Source organism: Anser cygnoides, chromosome 3 (genome assembly GCF_040182565.1).
Source record: "Anser cygnoides isolate HZ-2024a breed goose chromosome 3, Taihu_goose_T2T_genome, whole genome shotgun sequence".
Taxonomy (NCBI): Eukaryota; Metazoa; Chordata; class Aves; order Anseriformes; family Anatidae; genus Anser; species Anser cygnoides.
Genome location: NC_089875.1, coordinates 34,665,833 through 34,690,714, shown reverse-complemented (window position 1 = coordinate 34,690,714; position 24,882 = coordinate 34,665,833). Strand labels below are relative to the sequence as shown.

General features: G+C 43.5%; 1 protein-coding gene across 3 annotated transcripts in view; it reads left to right on the top strand.

Annotated features, from left to right (window-relative positions):
* The window catches only part of RASGRP3 (RAS guanyl releasing protein 3), a 48,548-nt gene extending 25,189 nt beyond the window's left edge, over positions 1-23,359 (top strand). The window contains exons 5-14 of one of the 3 annotated variants that reach the window (XM_013170958.3): positions 268-384; positions 689-964; positions 7,008-7,085; positions 10,543-10,656; positions 13,498-13,613; positions 15,668-15,815; positions 19,265-19,301; positions 20,876-21,001; positions 21,776-22,140; positions 22,615-23,359. In XM_013170958.3, the coding sequence (XP_013026412.2) occupies positions 268-384; positions 689-964; positions 7,008-7,085; positions 10,543-10,656; positions 13,498-13,613; positions 15,668-15,815; positions 19,265-19,301; positions 20,876-21,001; positions 21,776-22,140; positions 22,615-22,623 (1,386 nt within the window). In that variant the 3' untranslated portion in view covers positions 22,624-23,359. Of the gene's footprint in view, positions 1-267; positions 385-688; positions 965-7,007; positions 7,086-10,539; positions 10,657-13,497; positions 13,614-15,667; positions 15,816-19,264; positions 19,302-20,875; positions 21,002-21,775; positions 22,150-22,614 lie in introns of those variants that run through there. The other 2 variants (XM_013170953.3, XM_013170948.3) reach the window with 2 other exon arrangements.
* The last annotated feature ends 1,523 nt before the right edge of the window (positions 23,360-24,882 follow it).

Here is a 24,882-nt window from a genome sequence, read left to right as displayed (position 1 = left end):
TATGACTGCATATTTAAATTAGCAGACTAAACTATAAAATGTATTTTTTCTTTGTTGTTTTCTAGTTGTCAGCTGTCACTATTGTGAGTTTCTTGTGGAGCCAATCCAATTAAATAAACGCTGAACCATTCCCTTACATCCCTTTCTTTAGTCATTTCTGATTTATCCATGGTAGGATGTCTCCTTTAGCTTGTCTTGTGTGATACGGGATAGCTGCCACATGTATTTCTATTATTTTTAATTTTTCATGATCAATCTCTCCTGCAGAAGCTCCTTCATCTCCAGAACTTCAACACACTGATGGCAGTTGTGGGAGGTCTCAGCCACAGCTCTATTTCTCGCCTGAAGGAGACTCATTCTCATCTGTCTTCAGAAGTCACAAAGGTATGGTGGACTCCAGAATACAAAACATATTGAGCAGAACATCCCCTCTTGGAGGTCTGATGGGTTCTGCAATCCAGGTCTCACCAGCACAATATTTGGATCATGGCAGGGCATCCTAAAAGGCACTTTGGTTGGGTTTCTCTTGGTGGAGAAGGATCAGCTCACAGAGATCTCTGCTTGATTGCCTGTGCTGGGGAAGAAATTAACACTGTCGACACCCTGCCATGAGTTATGCTCATTTAAAACAGATTAAGGAAATGCTATGAATGCTTTCACAGGGACTTGCTTCTCTGGCTGTTTGTAGGACTGGAACGAAATGACAGAGCTGGTCTCTTCCAATGGAAACTACTGCAACTACCGCAAGGCTTTTGCTGACTGTGTTGGCTTCAAAATTCCTATTTTAGGAGTTCATTTGAAAGACTTGATTGCTGTCCATGTCATTTTTCCTGACTGGATAGATGAAAATAAAGTAAACATTGTGAAAATGCAGCAGCTTTCCATCACCTTGAGCGAACTGGTTTCCCTGCAAACTGCCTCTCATCACTTAGAGCCTAATATGGATTTAATTAACCTGCTAACAGTAAGTATTGTGCAAGTTCCAATTCACTTCCATTACACAAGTTCCAATTGACTTCTGTTATTCAAATGTTGAATGTCAGTACAAGGAAGGTACATGTTGTTATCTCATTTTTGTTTTAAAAAAGGACAACACAAAATGGAAAGTAATTCACATGAGATGTGAATAAAGTTGGAGAGAGTTTCATTGATGCAGTATGTGATGGCTGTGTGTAGAAACAGAAGAGGATTGCATCAATTTTTTTTTTAAGAATGACAGAAAGAGAGGTGTATGTGTATGAGAGGTAAAACCTAAGTTCTGGCTACTTAGAAATTAGGTTTATATTTCCTATGCAAAGATCAGGTGATGTGTTTGCATGCTCACATAAGGAAAATTCTAACTTGGAAGTAATTCTGTTCTGTCTCACCTGTGCTTTGTATGTGGTACAGTGGTCTTCCTATCCAATAAATAAACATGTTCTTGCATGATGTTGAACTGCTCCTGCAAAACAAAACAAACAAAAAAAATAAAACCCACAAAAGCAGCAACAAAAACGCACAAGTGATAAGGCTAAAACAGATTGATTTTAAGTCCCCTTTTTGATATGTAGATGAGTGACATTTGATAATAAATGCTATACTTCATTTCAAAATATACTGAAGCATGCAGCCTGAACATACAGACCAAATCCTGCTTCTGTTGAAACTTACTCCACTTAGCACTAATCTTAACTGTAGAAGCATTTGACCCAGCACCGTGGTTTGTTCAGTTTAGGGGCAAAAAAAAATAGCATTTTGGAATTAAAGACAGAACTGGAGAAACTTGAAGACAATAAATGTTTGTTATAAAACAGTTCGTGTTGCACACAGATAAAAGCAAGCCACCTACTTGTCTGAGAGCAGTCTGAAACATGTCGCGTTAGGTAAAGGACTCTCTTGATATGTGATCATTTTATGCTGCTTCTGTTCTTGTTATTTCAATTTGTCTTTCAGATCCCAAATCCAGACTGAAAGAGAAGCTGTTTGCTGTCATTAAGTCAGTAGAATCCTTTTCTAAGTAAACTTAAGAAGCAAGCAACTAGGACAGGTGTATGAACTGGGGCAGATTTGTGAACTTTTCCAGTGATTCTATTTACTTTGTTGGCTAGCATGAATTTCTTAAGACCGCGTTTATCGCCAGATTTCTTTTGTATGGAAGCTGAACATGCTCTGCTTACATTTTCATTAGCTGCTCTTCTTTCTTTTGGGTGATGGCTTGCATTCCAAAAAGAGCAGAAAGCATCAGATTTTTCTAATACTTTGTAGGTTCATATCCATCATTGCGTCAGCCTGAGTTCTTGTATTTTACCTGTTTTCCCATTTTTAAATATTTTTCTTGTTTTGTTTTCAGCAAAATGATAGAGATTTTATTTATACTCACATAATATTTTATTCAGTAGATTTCATTTACCAGGAGAAGTAATTGAGTACAAGATGAGTACTTCTTCACTTATGATGCTCTTATATATTTGTTCTTCATATAGCTCTGCTGGCTTTGGTAACAATTGAGCCAATCTGACTGTAAATAATCAAAGCCGAATGCCACAGTATTAATTCCAGACCTAATCAAGGGTTAAAATTAACTTGTGACACTTTATATCTTTTATGATTCCATGGTGGTATCTGTTCAGCAGCGATGGAGACAGGAATAGGTCCTAAAACCTTTCCAGGGAAATTCTGTCTACTTGTTTAATCATGTGGGAGTTTTGACTTAAGACAGCAACTCCTGGAAGGATAAAAACGAATTTCTACAAGAGACCTCTTGGCCCTGAACTTTGGTAGATCTCATAATATTATAAATATTCTCACTTTTTTTCCAGCATCTAAGTTTTGTCCTCATTTATACCATACAAATACATTTCAGTGCATTTTTTTTATAGTGGTCTCTTGCACGTTAATAATGAACTTTTACAGAAGAAGAAATGTTTCTGTCAATATTTTTGTTAATAACAAAGTTTTAAATTATAGGCTGGGGTCAGAAGAAGAGGAGAAGAAATGCTAGGGTCGCAGCCCAAAGCTGACAAGAACTGCAGGCTAAAAATACTTGACCTTGCTATGTGCAAATGGTCTTTTAGCAGATTTAGCCTCCCTTGCTGCCAAAGTCATCCCCAGTTTTCAGAGCATGAAGAAAAAAATATTAAATTTATTGCTATATCATCCCACTCTAATATAAACCCTGTAAAAATTGTCTCATCTTTATGTTACTTAGAGGCTCTCCCTTCCAAAACTAGTAAATGTGTATAAATGTGTGCAGTGCTCTGCGTCATTTGTGCGTCAATCAGCTGGCTCAACTATTTGTTCACTTCTTCTGTTTTCCCATTAAGCCGCTTCTATCCCTGCAAGCTTTTAGTAGGTGTTTTGTTCTGATAAGCAATGTGTAAATCTCTCGTGGAGCCTGCCTTGCTGTGCTGCATTTTACGCTGCACTTGGCAAGCGCCAACAGCCTGGCCTGTGATGGCTTGACAAGTACATTGCTGGGTGCTGGTTTCCTAGTCCAATAACTTGCACAATAAGATAAAATGGGCATTTCATGGACTAAGTGGGCAGGTGGGAATTTGCTCTGATCTTTCTTTTCCACAGTGAGGGAGCCTTGTCTGTTCCAGGCGAGCTGATCCCTTTGAAGTGTTTTGGAAATGGTGTTCGAGGATGCTGTGTTAAGAGATATGAGGCTATGCTGGCTTAAAAGCTGGGGCATAGGGCTGGGTAGTAAAGCTCAAGCCACTTGGTCAAGGGTTTTACAGGCATTTCCCAGGTGCTATTGTGCACGTTGACCAAAAGGGTGAATGGGGGAAAAGAGGACTTAAATCTCTCTGACTTCAGGAGTAGCTGCTGCAAGGTCAGCATTTTGGAAGGTTGGAGCTCTCTCTTATTTTAGATGTCTACATGCAAACTTAGAAGTCTGCTCCCTCCTTTTCCCCCTCTCTTCTTAAAGTCAGCATAAAACATCAGCTTCTAGATCAAAGGATTTTAACTTTGATCACACACCTGAAGGAAGCCAATATTTTGCATGGAAGGTAAGATGCCACAAATAAGGCAAAATTTTGTTGTATGGAGGGCAGTGAGACAAACGCCCACTTTACTGGCACAGGAGGCTGCAGAGACTGAGAAAGAGCTTTAGTGATGTGAGTCCTCACTTGGTCGTGTAAACGAGACCAAGTTACATGGGCAAGAGGCCTGAATATGGCATGGCTCAGCTGCCAGGGAGCCAGAGCATGTTACATGAAGACAGACTAGCGCCTTTGTGCATGCCTGCTCTTAGCCCATGCTCTTCTTCCTCTTGTCCTGAGTTATCACCCACACTTATTCCATCCCCACTGACTGCACCTGGCCCTGGCCCATATCCTGGTATCTGAAATCTGGGGCCAAGAAACAGAAGTGATAAAAGCAGAAATAAGCACAGGCTCAGCAGTGTACCCAAGAGAAATAATGGCTCTAGTGACGTTTTCACAATTAGAAAACTTACGTTTGGACACAAAGCTTAGGGGATTTTCTTACCTGCTGTGTGGTATTTCCACTTTTTAAAATTTCACAATGTGAATAAAAGCCTGTGGGTAAATATTTCATCACTTTCCGTGGATTGGGAGTGGATCTCAATCTCTTAACTAGTCTACAGTGCATTTATACTGAGTTACAACTTATTTGGTGCCACCATTTTTTTCCCTGCTATTTTTAGGTCTCCACAGATATTTAACTAACCTGTTCTGAGACTGTATGCAAATGGCTGGAAAGTCCCATTTGTTTGTACAGTCTAGTGAAGAGAATGAGAAATATCTAAACAATCAAATTGAAAGTCACCCTGCCTAATTTTTCTTCAGTAAGTTCCACTTACAAAAATAAGCCATGCCTTTCTGATCCCCCTGCACCCTCCTCACCCCACACCCCAAATTGCTGAGGAAAAGAGGGCAGCAATGAAAGTCGGATTAGAATGGAAACCACCACCTGCTGCAAAGATTGTCCTAGGAAAACTCTTAGTACACTTCATCTGTCAGCACAAAACTGTAGCTGAAAGATAAAAGGACAACTTATTTAACTACCCCGTAGGCACTATGCCTGAATATTTTGTGCTAGTATTTGACACTTTGCTAGTATTTTGAAACTACGCAATACTTGATGCTTACGTGTTGTGCTTAATTAAGTGACAACTGCTGCTTATTACAAGGTGAGATAATTCAGGCAAGGGACATTAAAACTCGTTCAGTAGATGTAAATGTATTTCTATCCCCAGACGCTCCCAGCCTGATGATAAAACTGTGCTCTTTGGTAGCAGGGTGCAAGGCCTTCTATCAACTTGTTCTGCTGTCAGTCCCCATCTGATCTGACAGTGTCATTTGCTCCAAGTGAGTTGTGATTACTTACACTGCTAAGTAGCCTAAGAACACAGCCACTGAACAAATAATACCTGTACAGTGTTTGTTGCTTGATCTGCATTATGTTTAGGACAGGTCCCCATGTTCCCCTGTGACAACAGTGTGCGGAGTGGCTGGATGGATCTGCTGAGGGCCGGCTTTCACTGCTGTCCATGACCAAATTACAAAGCACAAAATTTGGTATAGTGTTATTGCTAGAAAGAATGAGTAATGCAAAATCCAGACATCCCTAAACTGATGTGTTCACTCCTGAATGCAAACCTATCTTGGGAAAAAGACACAGCCCTGTCTTGCTCATTGCACAAAATTTTGCCCAAGAGAAGGCGGTTCCTGGGACTGGTCCTGTTCCTCACTAACTCAATAATTCAGGTTTCCTAAAAATAACCTTCTGTTATAGTCATTTAGTCAGTAGTAATTCTATCTGTCTTCTGTAAAATATCCTTTTAACTCAATCTAAGCTTAACTGGAGATTTGCAAGGTGGTTGGTAACTTCAGATCATGCCAATTACTCCAAAGCCAGTTAATGCAGGGAGATGATCACAGGAAACATGTGATGCTCGCTTCCTCTCACTGCATAACGGTGATTACATTTTTTACACCACAGACTACCTTTTTTTACACCACAGTGGTGATTACCTTTCTCCTTCATCACTTCAGCAGGGGGGAATTCACTGCAGACCTGCATCTGCACAAGACCACAGCTGCCGAAGCAAAAGCAAACACAATCATTTTACTTCCACTGTATGCCCCTTCTCTTCTCTCAGCAAATCCTCCAGGGAAAAAAGATGAGTACATGGAAGAAAGATCTTTAGTTTATCTAAAAAAAAAAAAAAAAAGAAACTGAAAATGGCTGGCTGCTGCTCAGGGCTCCCCAGGGAGGCTCCTGCTGCATGGGTTGCTCTCTGTAAAGGGTCGCGGTAGTCCCGTATGTCTTCATGAGTCAGATTTCAGCACAACATCATCTGTAGTACCTCCAGCCTTGCCCTTTTACAACCTGTTCCCTGCAGTTTTTATATTCACCAAAGTACTTCTCTGTGATCTATCGCGCCCATTGAACTGCTCAAAGAAAGCTCCTTGTGTGAGCATGATCCTTGGTGCCAGTTCTCTTTTGGGAAGGCCAACGCGCAGGCCCTCTCACCCGGCATCTTGTGCTGCAGGCCATGACAGCCCTGGAGTACGTGGAGAGAGCCAGTCTCATTTCAGCAGTGCCCAGTGCCAGGACGAGGGGCAGTGGGCACAAACTGGAGCACAGGAGGATCTCTGTGAGCACCAGGCAGCCCTTCTGTGCTGTGTGGGTGACAGAGCCCTGGCACCGGCTGCCCAGAGAGGCTGTGGGGTCCCCATCCCTGGAGACCTTCAAAAGCCACCTGGTAATGGTCCTGGGCAGCCTGCTCTGGGTGTCCCTGCTTGAGCAGAGCTTGGACCAGGTACCTCCAGAGGGCCCTGCCGACCTCCACCATCCAGTGATTCTGTGCTCAGCAGCACGGCTGTGCCAGCTCTGTGAAGCTGCAAGCAGCTCCTCCGTGTATCCTAAGTTCCAAACAGCAAAACTTTTGTTCAGCATCGGTGGGAGGTATCTGTCTGCTAACAGCCCTATTGTATCCAAACCAGTCTAATAAATATTGCTTTTTTTCCCCTCCCTTTTTTTTTTTTTATACATAGCTGTCCTTGGACCTCTATCACACAGAGGATGACATCTACAAGCTCTCATTGGTGCTGGAACCAAGGAACTCCAAATCTGTAGGTCATCTTATACTATGTTTTGTTGTATTACTTATTTTGTCTGCATGCAATTGCCTGTATTTTTGAATGTCCATTAGTACATTTCATTATTCACCTTCATTTAAAGCCTTTTATTGTGTACGCTTGTACAGTAAAAACAGTCACTACAGGTTTTAATACACATTAAAAGTGAATAGTGAAACATGCCAGACTTCATTACTAATTATTTTGCCATAAAGTCTCTGGAAAACATAGTTCTGCTTTATGTGAAAACATCCTTTGTAAGCTTATATCAATTATTTATTGTGTGACCATTACTTCATTTTCTGGATGCTGGTGCAGTTACATAAAACAACACTGAGTCCAAAGATGTGTCTTAGGTAAGCCATAGCACTAGCTGCAATGTTTTAAAAACTGTTTGCTTATGCGGAATTGACAGTATCTTGGGCTCTCAAGCAATGCCTGAACACCTTAGGATAGGTACCTTCTTATCTTTTAGTATGTGCGACTAAAGATAATGCTTCATTGATAATATTTTATATTATGCTTTGCAAGTCTGAGGTAAATCTCTTAATTAGTAGTTGAATTTGTCATTTAAAGTATTACTGTCTCGCCTGTTGTCAATCTTCGGGTCTTACGCTGCCCTGTGAGCATTTATTTTGGTGCACTAACACCCTTATTACATTCAGCACATGATCCTCTCAGGTCGAGCCCTCCCAGTCTGACACCAGCAGAAACTGACAGTGACTGGAAATGCTTAGGAGCATGTGAGAGCAGCATCCAGCAATGGGAGGTCTTTCTCTTCAGTGTTTTTTACTTTTTTGAAGTTTTTGCAGAAGCAAGCAAGGAAGCAAAACCCCTTAGATTTCAAGTATAAGGCTTCTGTGGCTTTAAGGGTGGTTCATCACTCTTGAGCAGCTTGAGGACTATCTGTGTGCTCTCAGCAGAGGATGAAGAGCAACACTGAACAGTTCCATAGTCAGCATTAATTCAATCCGAACACCTGGAATTTCATTACTGAGTCTCCAGTCCTTGTTGGATACAATTTGGCCACAACTGTTCCCATTTATCACAGCCATTCTGGCTCCCTCACTGCTTTCCATCACTGCCAGCAAGGTTGCACAGTTACAGCTCCATGCTGTGGAAGGACTAATGAGCCACTACCTTCAGTGAAGAAAATTACCATGTTGCTGCCTTGGTCTTAAGCCTCAGCTTAAAGAAGGACAAAAGCAATAGGAACAGTGCTGTGGATTTTAACAGTTCCCAGCAGTTGGTGGAGACTTATGTGATCAATGAATAACCAGGGACATTCGGCTGCTACAGCACCATAATGGGTAAAAAGCTATGGCTGAATCTACAGAAGCCGGACTATTTGAAGCGTATGTCTCTGTACTTCAGGTCCCAATGCACACAAAATATTTTGAAGGGGAAAGAAGCTGTAGACCTTTTGTGTGTGGCAAAATTTGTCAAAGGAATCAGGACACTGTAGTTGTATCATTAAAAGCACTCCACAATTTATTGCTGTGTGGGTACAGTCCCCACGCTGGTTGCTGCAGTCATTTTCCAGGCGGACTGTATGCTATCCATTAGCATGAGCAAGACTTTTGTTGTGCTAAAACTGGAAAGAGACACTTCAGTCAGTGTGGCGGCCTAAAGAAATTAATTACTGGGGACTGACTGCCGGCTGTAGTGTGGCATCTCCCTCTGTCACACAGCCCTGCTGTTTCCTGTGTTATTTTCTTGTTGGGGTTTTTAACTACTACAGCTGTTTGCTAGCAGGCAGCTCTGCCCAGCAAAGTTATGCCACTGAGGACGCACTAACATAGGTTTTTTGCTTCTGAATGAGATTTATTTCATTGCTGAAATATTGGCATTGGCACCGTAAATAAATAAATAATGAGAAATACTGAATGAAAGCCCAAATTAAATAGCTCAGAAGAAAGAGGAAGGCAGGAACGCTCCAGTGGATTTGATCTCTTTCTGCCACTGTACACACGGAGCAGCAGTACTTAATGGCTCTCCGTGAGGATGTGGTGGTCTAGCACCACTCTCACACTTTGCTGCTGATGCTTTTAGTCCCATTAGTCTAGGCATTTTTTAAGAGAAGGAACACATCAAATTTCTTCTCTGACCATATTGGCAAGAATGTCACAATATTGGCATGTTAAGTATTACCATGTAACACGCTGTCTTTAAAAAACTGCTGCGTTTCCATGCATTTTTAGAGCAAAAACACTTACCAGCAAGTTGATCCATCACTGTGTGGTGTCATTCATTTTAGGATTAAAAAGTTCTGTAAGTGCTACTGGGATATAGAGCTGGATGTTCAGGTTCACCATTTTGTTGTTGTTGCTGGAATTGAACTCTGTGGATATAGGGATTTTCTTCTTCCTAAGCTTACCTGAGCAGATGTGTATAGTGAGTCAAGAGACATTGAAGAGCTAATAAAAGCTGTTGTGACCACTGAAAAGGGAAAAGCCAAATGAGTAAAGCAAACCACTAACACATCCTTCTTTTTTTTCCTACCAAACACAGTAGAGTATGACCTTGTGACCATTTTTCATCTCAGTGTGAAAGTCTACAATATCCTTATTATACCCAATAATAGCTATAACATTTTTAGATAGCTTAATTACCTCTGTCTCAAATCACACCAATTAACAGAGGACATGTGGGACCCAGATTTATGGCTCGTCAGCTAACACAGGCAGACTGCAGGCCACCTCCTGCTCTGATCCAGACCAAGCTGACATTTTCCTGCCTGATGCTGCTTCCTTGGCCAGATACCCAGCAGCAGATGTAGGACAATGCCAGGCTGCCCTGCAGCATTTTTTGTGCTGCCTGGCGATTTTTGAAGCCTTACCTGAAACTGAGTTCAGGTTTGTCCTCTGTCTTCATCTTGCTGCGTGCCAGAGCTGTTCCCAAAGCACCGTGGCCGCGTGGAGTGAGTCAGACTGCGTGCTCTGTGTATCAGCTGAGCTGGCAGCTACCCTCTCATCAGGACAAAGATGTTTTTGAAGTAAAATAGCCTGGCTGGTCTTATCATGGCCAGGTGAATCAAGCCATGCCTCCTGGCCTGTTGTAAATTCACTCAAGTCCCCGCGTGGAAACATTTAGCTCTTGTTCCACTGCAGTGCAGTGCCTTGGCTGTAAATCAGTGGTGTTTCTGTGCACCAAGCACTCAGAGATCAGCATTGACATGCAGTCCTTCACACAACTCCTGTGCACCCTCCCTTTGTCCAGGTCACCTCATGCTGGCGAGCTCCTTGGGGGCTCTGTCAGGATGGAGAAAAGCAGATTTCTGTGCTATTTCTGATTCCCATTGTGTCCAGAGACCCTCCTTCCTGCCTGCTTCCTCTGAGTCTTGTTGCTGTTGAAGCTGGTTCCAGCACTGCATATGGTGCTGCTTGTAACAGGAAACTGGATTTCGTAATTCAGATTCAAACATCTTTATGTTTGGCTTGTCTCCCAGCAGCCTACCTCCCCGACGACCCCAAGCAAGCCAGTGGTGCCTCTGGACTGGGCATCTGGAGTGGTACCCAAGCCCGACCCGACAGTCATTAACAAGCACATAAGAAAGTTAGTGGACGTAAGTATCTGGAAGAATTTATTGGCCAAAGGGAACAACAGCTTTGATACTGTCATCATTGCAATTAATTTCATTTGAGGTTTTCAAGTAATTGTTGCAGTTGAGATGAATTTCAGATATCTGATAACAGATTTGAACTTTTGCTGATATCTTTAGAAATATTTCTATTTTAGTCCTGGAATCAGAGGCGGCATAAGTAAGCAGGTTTCCAGATGCAAACAAGCAAGCTTTCAGGAACATCCAAACCTGGCTGCTGTGCAATGGGTTCAATTAGCAAACATAAATTGAAAGGGCAAAGCTGAGTTGTTGCAGCTCTAGCCATTCAGTTAACGTCTGATGACAGACAGCTGGAAGTAAAAACACTCAGAAACAAGGACTCACACATTGCTAGGTCCAGAGAAGGTCTCCAGAAACCCTGCCCTATACCAAGCATTGCACTGTGCTGATCTGCTGGCAAAAGACAAGTTTTTTGGTGTCTGTATGTTAGTGCCTGGTGGCCAAGCTGTCCAAAGGGCACAGATCAAATCTACTGCTCAGACCAGTATACCAGAAAGAGACTTTATATTTATTTATTTATAACAGAAACCGATTATCCAACATGCCAAGGTTAAAATGACGTCCTTGTTCTCTAAGGAGCCACCTGGGAGACAGCAAATGCTGACTGGCAAATTCACTGTTGGCCGGTGCTTTCCCAAGGGTGAAGACTCCTTGGAAGCCCTCCTCTGGTGGAGGTGCTGTGTCTGCTCTGTGGGTAGCTCCTGGCTGGGAAAACACCTGCCTGTTTTGCTGCCTTGTTTGGAGCCTCCTCATGAGGCTCACAGTGTGCTCAATGACTTCAGTGAGTGCTTAGGGAGTACGTTATTACACCTCACTGACTCCCACTGGATTTTGGAGATCAAATTTTTAAGTGGAGCTGAATTGGAATGACCTGGATTTTTTTCCCTTTATTTACTTCTACACCAGTGCAGTCTCTCTGCCTTTTTCTGGTTTTCAACTTGCTGTCATTTGTCCAGAGCATATTATGCATGGTAAAGATAGTACTGTCTTGTTATCACTTTGAAAATCTGGGCATGAGGTCATGGAGAATTACAGCTGGGATCTTGCAGCTTCAGTTTAGAAGCTGACATGTTAGGTGATGCAAACAAAACCAGGCACCATGAGGGCCCTTTGGAGTGACTGAGCCCTGTTGTGTGGCTGTCTGAGGGACTTTTAGTGAGGAACCAGGAAAATGTTATAGATAATGAAACAAGATATCCTTTTGCTTTTTACAAATTAATAACTAACTCCGGGAGGAAGTATTAAATTCTGATCTTGTCTGCATTACAGGTCATTAATTGGGGTTGTGTAGTTAAGGTAACGAAGTCTTCAGTCTCTCACTCAGACTACAGATACATTTTGCAATTTCGTCTTTGTATGTGTTTTTTGTTGTTTGTTTTTTTTTTTTTTTTGCTTGCTTGCTTTTCCTCCTAATGTGGGATGCCAGAAGTGCATGTGCTATTTCAGTATTGCTTTTGTCAGTGCCATATGTTGATAAATTCACCCCACATCCCAAACTGTCTTTGATATAGCTTGTTTAAATCACAAGTCTGTTGGAACTCCTTAATCTTTCCAGAATGTGGTGGGCAAAGGAAATGCATGCCTCCATTCCACAATTTTGGCCTGGTTCAGGACACGTGAGCTTGAGCCTCACAGAATTAAAACATAGTTTGGGGCTGTTAGAGATACGGCTCACCAAAAGGCCCACCACACCATCTGTACAACTCTTTGTTTTGCCAGTCTTTGTCATTTACCAGCTGCTTTGAGTTGGGCCTTAATGCATTGTTTTTAATACTAAAAGTGCTGGATACTGCTTGGTTGTGCAAGTTGATTCCTTCTCAACATATTTTTGAGGTCTGCCAGTCATCAGTTACAGGTCATTCCATGGTTGCTTTGAAATTGGCTTCTTCAAATTCTCATTAAAATAAGGACTCTAGAAGCACCTTTCAGAGGTCTCAGTATACCAAGTTCTTGTCTTTGTCAACCAAATATTAACCTAATGATAGAGTTTGTGTTTCAAAATATCTTTTACATGCTCATGTTGATTTTGACACATCTTTCCCAACAGATTGATAAAACATGTAGCTTTAATGCCCCTTATGGATCTCCACAATTAGCATAAAATGGAATATACTAACTCCTTAGTAGCTAAGGAGAGCTTTCATCACTTTGTGCAACCTTTTAAATTTGATCCCATGTCTCTTTTTACTTAGCGGTACACTGGGTTGGGTTGATGGGAGGGAGTGTTTGTTATATACAAAGTGCTTGTGATCTGGTTGCCAAAGTATCAGTAAGCAAATTGGATTGAAACAGCACTGTGGCAGAACAGCGGTGACCAGTTAAAAGCTAAGTGAAGCCAAAAATATCCAAACCACTCATGGGAAAGCTGCTGTTGGGCTGGTTTTATTTAATTTCTTCTTTTTTTTTTTCTTTTTTTTTTATTAAAAAATATACTTAGTGAGACAAAGGGAATATGTCACACAGGGCAAAATTTTAGTGACATTTCAAAAAAAAAAGAAATAAAGCCAAGAATAACTATGTCTGAAGAGGTGTGGAGGAGCTTGAGAAGCTTCACTAGCTAAATACTGAGGTCAAGTTTTCTTAAGAAATTAGCCATTTTCCCCTACAATCAAATAAATATGGATATTGAAGTGCCAAGTAGTATTTATAGGAATAAAACAATGGAGTAGAGCATGTGATTAGTAATCTTGAAAGTTCATTTAAATGCAATTAAAAGACTGAAGAGCTGGTACAGATTCAGGACAGACTGGATGTTATGACAAATATTTCCTTTTGTTTTTCCAGTCTGTCTTTAGGAATTATGATCATGATCACGATGGCTATATTTCTCAGGAAGACTTTGAAAGTATAGCTGCCAACTTCCCCTTTTTGGACTCTTTCTGTGTGCTGGACAAAGACCAGTAAGTTTGGGGGTTTCTTGTTATTTTTGTTTGTTTAGTTGGTTGGTTGTTTTATTTAGTTTTGTTTTGTTTCCTTAATTGAAAAACTCATTAAAACAAAATGTTGAAGACACAATGTCTCCCAGTTCTCCAAGCCTCTTGTGTTTGGCTTCTCACTCAAGGAACTGAAGATCATTGATGGCTGAATTCTATTTTCATTTAACTTCTTACACTGCATTGCCACCCAGGTAGCAGTCTGGCTTTTCCTGTTACCTTAAAAATCATCTGTTTAATAGCTTAAAGAACTTTGTTCCTTCCAGAACTGAGCTGAAACCCTTAGAGTACTGTCAAACTACTCTGGAGATCCTTACCCAGACCAGCTATCAGACTGATAAAAAAGTTTTGTGTGGGACAAGAGAAATGAGCATAAGTAGCTGAAAGATGCTAATAAATATTCTGGGAGGTACTGGTGGTCAGCTAGGGGCATAAGCATTGGGACTGTGTGAGTAGAAAGTGGAGGTATAAATTCTGTAGTGGTGGTTTATTGTGATAAGAGGTTTACATGGTCAGTTAGGCCCTCTGTACGCATGCAGTCTTCCTGTGGATTCAGATGTTGGTGAATCCAGCAAACCATTTGAGCACGAGAATTGTGCTCCTGCTGGTTAAGAATTGAGTGGTCTCAAATTCCATTTCAATGAAGCCATCTCCATCTCTACCAGGGAAAAATACACAAATAGTATTTTGCAATGATTTGACTTCCCAGTTGCACCATGTAGGTTTTCAGATGAAAATACACAAAAAATGCAGTTCAGCTGAGCACAGCACTAACTGTATGGTTGTCTTGGCTTGTAGCTGGCGTTTGTTTTGTAGATGGCTCTTCTCTGTCTTTCAAGATGAAGTGGTAGATTTCACACCCCGCAAAAATTATCACCAAATGTTACTGTTCAGTAACTGCAGAATGTTCCCAATCCCTACTCCTGGTTTGCCTTCGGCTTTCTGAGACTTGGTGAAAACACTGTGCTTTAAAGATCTGTCTGGTTTAGAGCTGTTTGCAGCAAGTGCTTTGCTGTTCATCAGTTCAAACAGACACAGCCCCCATCTGCCAAGGGAAAGACGGGGTATAGTCACTTGGGATGTAAGGATATGCTCTAAAGGACATCAAGCAGCAGGAGTCCATTCATTTCTAATTCCCCAGACTGTCCAGCTCGTAGCTCCCTTGCAGCGAACCCCAGGGGTATGTCTGGCATCAAAGCCTCCAGCTGAGGCTTTCAGCTTACCTGAATTAGCAATCCTCACAGCTTGGGAAACTGTTAAAAGCTCTGTTTAAGTAATTTGTGAAGTTTTTTGTTTTGCTTAGCTGGGTGCAGTAAAACCTTGGACTACTTGGGGACGTGCTTCTCTTTGTCTTTCCCTGTGTCTTTGATGACCTAGTCAGACCCAATGTTTACCATGTAGGTCCTTTCTAGGTACATCCCCGATTCTCATCCCGGCCATGCACTGTTTGGTAGGGCTGGTGGCTAACACCAGCCTTAAGCTCTCCTCCAGACCTCGATGTGTAGGAGATCGCAGCCAGCAGAGCATGGCTGTTTCTCTAACATCCCTTTCGAGAGCTTTTCAAACCCAAGTCCAGGAGAGAAGGTGTTTGACCAGGCCTTTAGCTTGCTGTACCATTCTTCACTGGGACATGGTGCATGGTTCATGGGGAGTGGTGGTGGGTGCCGAGAGCAGGCCCTGGCTCCTTTCCAAGCCACCTGTCTCCATGGCTGGCTGGGCCAGCAGTGGCCATGGGCCTAAGGAGTCTCCTTCACAGGATGGCCTGGTCTGGGCCACCAAATGCTCTGATACCATGAACAGGTGAGAAACCAAGGCCCGTGCTATGAGTTCAGTGTCTGCTGTTTAATGAAGAGTAAGAACCACAAAGACGCTAAGGAAAGGCTTGTTTCTTCTGCCAAGACGATCGTAGCTCTTTCAAAGAACGCACTTTGTGTGCTGCATGCTTTTTGCAGTGAGAAAATCCTGACGTGTTTGGTGCCATGAGCAGTGACAGATCTACTCTATTGTTTTTTTCCTAACAGAGATGGTCTTATAAGCAAAGAAGAAATGATGGCTTACTTTCTGAGAGCTAAATCGCAGTTCCAGTGTAAAATGGGACCAGGGTTTATTCACAACTTCCAGGAGATGACCTATCTTAAACCAACTTTCTGCGAGCACTGTGCAGGATTTGTAAGTATGTTTTTAGTAACAGCATACCTCACACGAAATTTCGTGTTCTTTAACATAGATGGGGTCAAACTGGTTCCATGTGCTGTTAAAGTTTCTTCAGCTTGGCCAAATTTCCTCATTGCACTTCGAAGCACAAAGCATTTCCTCATGTAGCTGTGGTACCCAGTTTTGTTTTGGTGGTTCCTGAATACAGGCATTTGTAAGAATTACTGTTACAGGGAAAAAAAAGTAAAATTATGTTAGCTAAAGGACATTACAGACTGTATGAATGGCCTTACTTGGTTTATCTTAAGTTCTTTAATTTGGCTTGATTTCCCATGTAAACAAGCTCAAGGGAAAATGGGTGTCTGGAACAGAGGATGTAGATGAAGCAAAAGCCGTTCTTTCTCAGGAAATTGCACATGGCAACATAGCTCTGCTCATAATTCTCTGAACAGCCATAACAGCCTTATTCCTTTCTCTATTGAATTAATAGATCTTCTAAATCAGTCAAGAAATCAGAAGTGCTTCCAACAGTTCTGTAACATGAGAAAGTTTGGCATTTAATTATTTTTTAAGTTTCTTTTTCTCTCAGTCATAACTTACAAGAAGACGTTTATTAGAGTGCTCTACACAAAGCTGGCAAACAATTGTGTTTGTGAACCTTTGTGTTGCTTGCAAACCTCTTCCATCTTTTCCCACTTCAAACCAAGTAAGGAAAATTAATTATTATGATTTAGATGTCACTTTAACGTACACACCTTGCTGAAGTCAAATGCCCACACGTGGCCAGCCACAGGAGTATGCAGGGCTAGGAGTTTCCATCAGGGCAGAGGATCCTGCTCTCTGCCTGCACGTGGCCCATGCTCAAGGTGTAAAGCCAGAGCGTTGTCCCTGCTGTCCCATGCTGACCTGCTGCCGGTATCAACGGCAAAATCTTCAGCTTCTACTCTGTGACCTTTCCCACCAAGTAATATTTCTTCATGACTGAAGGCAACAACTACAGCACCACCGAGCACAAAGACGTGCCCGCTCTCAGGCTGGGGCTGCCGTTCCTGCTCCTGTCCCTTTTCCCACTGATCGAGGCCAGGGGAAGAAGGAATTCCACCTATTTCCGCTGGAACTGCAGAAACCCGAGAGGTGACAGAGTTAATGCTGATTCAGGAGCCTGGTGGCGGGCTCTCCAGCCGAGAGATCCAGCAGACCATCGGGGCGCTGGAGGTGACCAGTCTTAGCCTATTGTTTCGGGCTGCCTGCAGCCTCAGGAAGATGTCATTGCGTTCGTGACACTTGGTTCATGCTTGGAAAGCTTCCATGGCCAAGTGGGGCTCAGGAATGTCCTGCAATGTGTTCTCCACCAGATATTTTTCTCCTGTATCAGTTTACTGGCTGGTCATTGTTGTATTTTTCACGTCTCCCCGAATACATCCAGTTCAGGAATAAAAATGAGTAAGGGGTTGTACGGGAAATGGAAATAAGGTCATTTTTCCTGTCAGCTCACTGAATTCATTGGCATTGTCCTGTGGATGAGTTGGGCGGATAGGACAGGAACCAATGACAAAATCTGCTGCGTGCTTGCTGTGCATTTCAGCGCCATCCATCCGCAGGTGGAAACTTACTTTTGCACTGATGCAGTGATTCACCGTCAAAAAAATGTGCACTGACTGTGCAGTAGGATGAATGGGCATGACAGTGCAATGTCCGCTGTACCCAGTAAAATATCTATTATTAAAACTATATGACCTTTAAAGGTCAAGCTAAAATCTAATGCCGTTCACAGTGTGAAATTGATACCACCGCTGCCGGTCTCAGTTCCGACCCACAGCTTGAGTTGCGCCATGTGTCGGGGTGGCTGACCACCCATCCCTTCCAGCTTTGTCATCCGAATTTGCAGAGATCCTCTTACCCTGGGGCTGGCTCGAGCCAGCTTTGCTGCAAAGCCATATCAGATGGATGCAAAGCTTTAGGTCAGGATCACGACATGGCGCTGCAAGGAAGCTGTGCCAACTGTGTGTGGCCATGAGAGCAGTGCCAAAACCAAGTAAGATGAAGGCTCGGAGCGAGGGAGGTGAAAAGGCTCTCCAGTAGGAACAGAACAGAGCTCTAATAAAAGAAATAAGTCGTCCCCCTTCAGGTGATTCTGGTGTCTCTGTGCTGCTCTCCCAGGAGGGACAAGGGGGCTCCACCACCACCAGGAGACCACAGCACCCACAATCGCTGTGCACATCCACAGCATTTGCAGGAGGAGGGCAAGCAGCAGGCTTTCTAGGGGCTTTGTTTCCACTGCTGTCCCTTCTGTTATTTTATTCACCTTTCTTCCTCCTTGCCTAATCTGGTCTTCTCTCTTTCCAAGCCCCTGTTTTTCCTCACAAATTCTTTCTTGCAGCATATGATTGTTATGTTTGCAGCATATATAGGATTTTTTTTCCCCCCATCATCTTCCTAGTTTGTCTTATTTTACTCTTTCCTTTGTCCTCCGAATGTTCTGCAGCTCTTCCTTTTGGATATCTCTTTACTCAGCACATTTACCCCCTGCACACTGTGCATCCCCTCTTAAAAGCACAGCGAGGCAGCACGTGCAGTTTTGACTGCCTTGATATGCTCACCCTCCCTGCTAATGTTTTGAATGAGTTCAGGAGAAATAAACACTGCAGTCCTTGACCTTTTTTCCTTTAACACTGGGCTAGACTCCTCTCTCTGCCTCTTGGAGTGAAAAATGTTTGTTTTCATAATGCCATGGTTGTAGTTATCTCTCTTTTTTAAGTGTAGAGATAACAATTTACTAGGGATTTTTTTTCTACTTCCAAGCAATCCTGCTCACATCACGGGCAAAGCTTCCCAAAAGTGGGACCGTACATGCTGCCTCCTGGAGGGCCAGCATTTGCTTGTTTTGTACTTTAACGAGGACAGCCTCTGGGAGGAGGCAAAGAGGGAATTTATCGGCTTCTCTGCCTGTTTCAGGCTTCAACCATCTCGCAATGGAAAAAGTCAGGTGAATGAATCACCTTGCTATGGCTGGGTGTGCTGGGGACCAGTTCAGGAGCCAAGAACCTCGTGTTTGGCCCCAGTGGTGTTTTCACCTGCTATTCCTGAATGGCACAGGCCATTTGTGTGTCTGAAGAATGGACGTACAATGGAAGTTACCCCCGAGATGGCACAAAGTGAGCTAGAAGCAGAACACACTCTGCCGGTTTCAATAAGCTTGACAGCAATTCCCAACACGTTCCTGGAAGCACACCTCAGCTGTGTCTCCCCTTCTCTGGTAATCCCACTGTAGGCAGTAGAAATAAGGGGGGAGCCACACAAGCCTTATCACAACTAGAGGGGGAGGTCTGCCTGACAGGAAGGGTGTTAAGAGCAGTTGTATCCTGTTTGTGCTTTTGTAGCCATTGGTACTTCCTCATTGTGACCTTGTTTTCCTTCCGGCTTTCTTTTCTGATTCCTTGACGTTCTTTTGTCTTTCTTTGCAGCTCTGGGGTATAATCAAACAAGGCTACAAATGCAAAGGTAAATAAATATTTTGCATGGATTTTTCATGGCATGGGTGCTGGGTTTTAACAGAAGTCAACCATATTTTTTACTAGAACGGCAGCTGTTCATCCCAATTTTGCTTAAGGACTTGGTGCCAGCTATGACTGGTGGCTGCTGCTACCCCACAAAGCCTCACTGCAGCAGGGGACGTGGCTGTTCTGGGAGCTGAAGGTCCAAAGCAGCCACTGGCTCCACGAGGTGTCACTTTGTACCAGCAAAAAAATTGCATCTCAGAAGACCAAGTGTCCTCCTGCCAGCAGGGAGACATCCTGAAATATAACTCCTGAGACCTGGGGTCAGGAGAAGGTCTGCTGGCATTAGTGTCTGTATCGTGTACATCTGTGTGCCAGTACTGAAGGCTAGCTGGCCTTGCAATGCAGCAGTGGCTGAGCTAGAAATAGACAAGTATTTAATTCCTGAACTGCCCAGCAGATCTCATTGCAAGGACTTCTGCAGCAGTTCAGCATAAAAAAATCCTAGAGCTCTTACAGCACTCTCAGTTGCTTTCACTAATGTTTAATTGCTTACGCAGTACTTGCACCATGTCGAGCAGGTCAGACCAAGAATGACATTGTGCTGGTCCCCATCGGCTCTAAAGTCCTGGACCAATTTATTTCACAAGCAGAAGAAGCTGAAGGGCTTTTCACAGCTGTAGTTGCACCTCAGTTATTTACAGAGGAATGTTCACATTGGAGCTTCACAGTCATATTTATATGCAATCTCTTTTTCCCTCGGTCTTACCCTGGCACCCAGCAGACTGCTGAAGAATTGGCAGGATTGTTTTTTAGGATACCCCCTATTTTTTAGGATACCCTTATTCCCATCTTCCTCTCCCACCCACGAACATCTCTTCCTCTGAGGGGGTGAGGAAAATGCCCATGACTAAGCCACTGCACGCAGCTCAGCTGTTCCTGACCACCGTCATCTGAGCAGCTACAGCAGGGCCAGTTGTGGTCTGCACTTTTCCTGGTAGGCTGAGGGAAGGAAGGTAGAGTTTTGTCACAGCAGCCCTGTAAACTCGAGATCCGAAAGCTGAGCTCTGTCCTGCATCATTGCTTGCAACCGTGGCCCAGTGGGGAGAGAACAAAAGTGGCTCTGTAGCATCAAAATCACAGGCACTGGAGCGTGAGAGTAAGAGAGCCGAGCTTCTCGCTCAGATCTCCACGTGGTCAAGGAGTGCCTGCCCTCTGGGTACCAGCTGCTGCACCCGTTTGGGTGATTTCTGCCTCTGGGCACAGAACTGCCACCTTCTAGCTGGCACCTCTGGTGCTGCACTAGCAAGGGGGGTAGGATTCATCTGTTCAGCTCTGCTCCTGACCCCAGCGCCGTGGCTCAGGAGATGAAGCTGGGCAGTGTGGTGAAGGTTGTTTTGTTTTTATTTCGAACTCCCATCACAGCAAATGATCCATTTTTGTAACTCCCTTCACACCCTCTGTCAAAGTATCTGTTTGGTCAAGGTCCCTCCTCTCAGCTGCCTGCTAACAGCCCTGAGGGATCACCAGGTAGCCGTGACTTTGCCTTCGGTGACTTGACAATTCCCTCCCTTACAGACTGCGGTGCCAACTGCCATAAGCAATGCCGAGACCTGCTTGTGCTTGCCTGCAGAAAATTTTCCAGAGGAACCTCAGTGGGCAGCAACCACGGCTCCCTGCCTAGCAGCCCCTCTCTGCCGCCAGGTGAGAGCACTCTTTTGTTTCTATTTTAAACCATTGCTGGCATCCTCTTTAATAGCTAGTGTCCTTACTGCCTCTTCTAATTTTTCCTTTGTACCAACACACAGAGCAGCCTGTGTACTTTCCGATGCACTGGCTTGTGTTCAATGCTCTAATTACAAGGGCTCTTTCTGCAGGGAGCTGTGGTGGCCTTAGTCTCCCGCCTGAACCTCCCTGTCCTGCTATGCCAGCTGAAAATATAAAAAATAAAATGAGAATTAGGGAAATTGCACTTTTCCTTGTAGGACACTTAGCGGCAGGGACTGAGACACACAGAGGCACAATTCTGGCTCTGCCTTGCACCCCCTCAAGCATGCAGATGGAGGGAAGAGAAAATTGTGCACACAAGGCCAGAATCAGCTTCTGAGCAGCATATGGATATTGCTAATTACACCACTGCTTCATATAGGGGGCTATCTGGAAGAAGGAGCAGCCTCCTTCAGAGCTTTCCTCGGCAAAGTGATGCTGCTGCCTTCTCCTCCATGCACCCTAATGCTGCCTACACAAAGCACCCCTGCAAGCCATCATGCAGTTATATACAGTGGCATATCAAGACCTAGTCCTGAAATAGATTTAACTACTAAAAGACTTGCACAAATCTCCCAGAATAGCCAACTTTTTTTTTTTCTGAACCTTTAAATCCCTTCCTTCTCTCCCCTTGACCCAGGCTTAAGTTATTTTTTGCAAAGATCTTGAAGAGGAATATTTAAAATAAATAATTTCACTTTTTTCTTTCAGTCCAGGATGAGGTATTTGAATTTCCCAGCGTTGCTACAGAACACCAGGACCTCGATAGCAGAGCTATCACCCTTGTCACTGGCTCCTCGCGGAAAATTTCAGTGCGGCTGCAGCGGGCAACCACCAGCCAAGCAACGCAGACAGAACCGCTGTGGCATGAGCCGGGCTGGAGCGATTCAGGATCCCATACTTTCCCCAAAATGAAGTCCAAGTTCCACGGCAAAGCTGGGAAGAACAAAGGGTTCGCAAAATGGGAGAACGAAAAGCCCAGCATGCAGGCCAATGTAGATATAGACACTGAGGCTCCCCAGCACATCCTGGATCACAACGGAATAGAAACGCTCCCCGAAAGACAGGAATCTGAGGTGAGTTGAAGCAGCCACCAGGACAAATTACAATCTGCTAGTCTGCAGTCTCATAAGGCTACTTCATGAATTTTAAAACACTTTTTTCACTCACGTTTCCTGTTACTTCTTAAATGAGAGTCACTTTCAGAAAAACGTCAAATCATCCCTAGATAATTTTCTACACCGCAGCGTGTATTTACTGTAACTCTGTAAACACGGGTTTGGTTCTCGGTGGCAGTAAGCGCTTTTAGGAGCTGGATGTTTTTCTTTTTGAGAATCATTAAAATACCTGGTTAAATTCTGTTGTACCTTTACACCACATGGCTCCGTGTTAGATTCACAAGAACAAGTCCTTCGATAAACATGCGAGTCCAGGCTAGGGCATGGCTTCTGTTGCTCTTACCCATAAAGTTTACAATCCCAACAATCCCAAGGCCTCATGCTTTTATTGACTGCTTTTGGTAAAATGTGCCTATTTTCTTTTGGTTACAGGACAGCTGATTGCTCACCCTGAAACACAGAAAAACGTATGACAACTGTAGTACAGCGAGTTGACAGACTGTCACAGACCACATTTGGCCATGGGAAGTTTTCCTGTACCTCATACTTTTAAATTCAGCCGTAGCGTTTTCCAAGCTGATAGGTGTTACAGAGCACTATTTATTTTCTTGCATGATTAAGCCATTTGGATGAACATTACACGGACACAGCAGAACAGATCTCTGCGCTCAGTGTTTTTTTCTCTTGTATGACTTTGTGGAAACTTCCTCTACATGCCAGCGAGGATGTATTTGGCCTCCTTTGAATATACTGCATCATTTCAGTATGTCTGCCAGCAACAACAATGGTGAGGACAGAAGCCAACCATCCACGTTCGTTTGATAACACTCCTTTTTCAGAGGCTTGTAATGATTTTTAATGAAAGAAGTAGGTGTGTATGTTGATTACATCCCAAACAAAAATCTTTCCAAAAAGTCCTCTACACTGAAATCCTTTGCACACCTGGTGGTTTGAATCTGGGGCACGTTTACCTTGCTAAAGCGAGCGCAGTGATGTTCAGCACGGTGATAGCAGTTCCCAGACCGAGGATCCTTCGAGCACACAGCCCGTGGCTGGGAGCAAAGGAGTTCCAAGACACTATGCAGATGTCTGGTGATACTGCAAGGGAGAGGAGTCCTCTCTGCCAGCACTGATTATGGTAGAATTAGTATGTAATAAACATCTTAGTTTAAGTGTGTGTCTGTATGTGTATGTAATGTTTCATGTTTTTCTCAGGGTAGCAATCCATACATGTTGAGTAAAATATGACACGAAGCGTACTGATGAGTAACTTTCAAATTAAGTTCGTTAGTGTAGGATCTAACACCTCAATCTGCAATGACTGGAGAAGCAGACTCGAAGTGGGATGTCTCAGAAACATTAACTTACTTAAGGCGCACAACCCTCACCTGGAATAAGAGAGAAAAGCAAAACCCAGGGCAAAGCTCAAACCTGAACAACATGGTCCACACGGGTAAACACATTGTCGTCATCTCCTTCCCCCTCCACCTCCCCAGAGAAATAGTGGCTGTGGGGGAGCACACACGCTGAATTAAAGCAACCCTAAATAAAAGATTTCTTACAAAATTCAAGTCATTGCACCCTTCACCAGGTGAAGCCCTGAAGATCAAAGAGCACTTCCATAGACTTCCCTAACCAAAACTGACCAACTCCTCTGTGGAAATCTGACTGTAAACTGTGCTGTGACTACACGAGGCCTGCTCAGAGTTGCAGGTTTCCTTTGTTTTCCAACCCTAATGGTAATGATGGTAAAAATCCAAGAACAGAAAGAAAAGGTACTCTTAAAAGAAAAGAATTAAGAAATAAGCACTGCAGTGAGCACTGATTTCTGAGCTAGGATGAGAGCCAGAAGCATCCTTCACTCACACTGCTGCGGGCAAAGAGCAGACACGAGCAGAAATAGAGAAATACAGCCTGTATTTCCTGTGGGGGCCAGGTGACGGGCCGCCACACGCTGACTGCACAGCTACCGTTACAGCGCACGGCTCGCACACAATGAAAATGATGTGGTAGAGAATTTGAATAGAAAAATTTGGTTACGATCCAGGCTGTTGATGGATCTGTTGAGATAAGCCTTTTAACGCTTTATAAATGAGGTGTTTGTGTGTAACTTCATTCTTAACATCATGTAAGAGTTTTAAGCAGCGCTGGGTCTGTGCAGCTCAGGCTATTTCTCACAGGCTTTTGAAAATCAGTTGCAGCTCTTGCTCTGAAAGTTGCCTGCTCTCCTGTTTCTGTCAGGGCCACAGACCATGCCTATCTGCATTTCTTTGTCGAAGAAGAATGTTTCTAGCACAAAACCCTTACCTATTCCCCAGGATATTTACAGATTTTTGTCTGAGTTATTTAAAAGGCTAGGTGCTCTGTTCTTTTCTTTGAACATATGTTGTCTCTTCCCCATACACCATCATCAAGAGAGAGAATCGCATTTAAGAGAAAAGTGATGTCTTCTACAGAAGCAGCTCCTGCTTTCTGAGGGACCTTTTCTGCTAGCAAGTAGACTGCTTTAGCTTCAACCCACTGCGGAAATCTCATCAGTGCATCTCCTGAAAGCCTGGCAGCTTTGGGCAGCTACGTGCTTACCTCAGCAGTAGCTAGAATTAAGTTGAAGATCAAGCATAGACTGTGTGCACACCCAGCTGATCCTTCAAAGCAAAGTATCACCACGTCCAAGAAGGACCCATACTAGGGGAGAGTTTC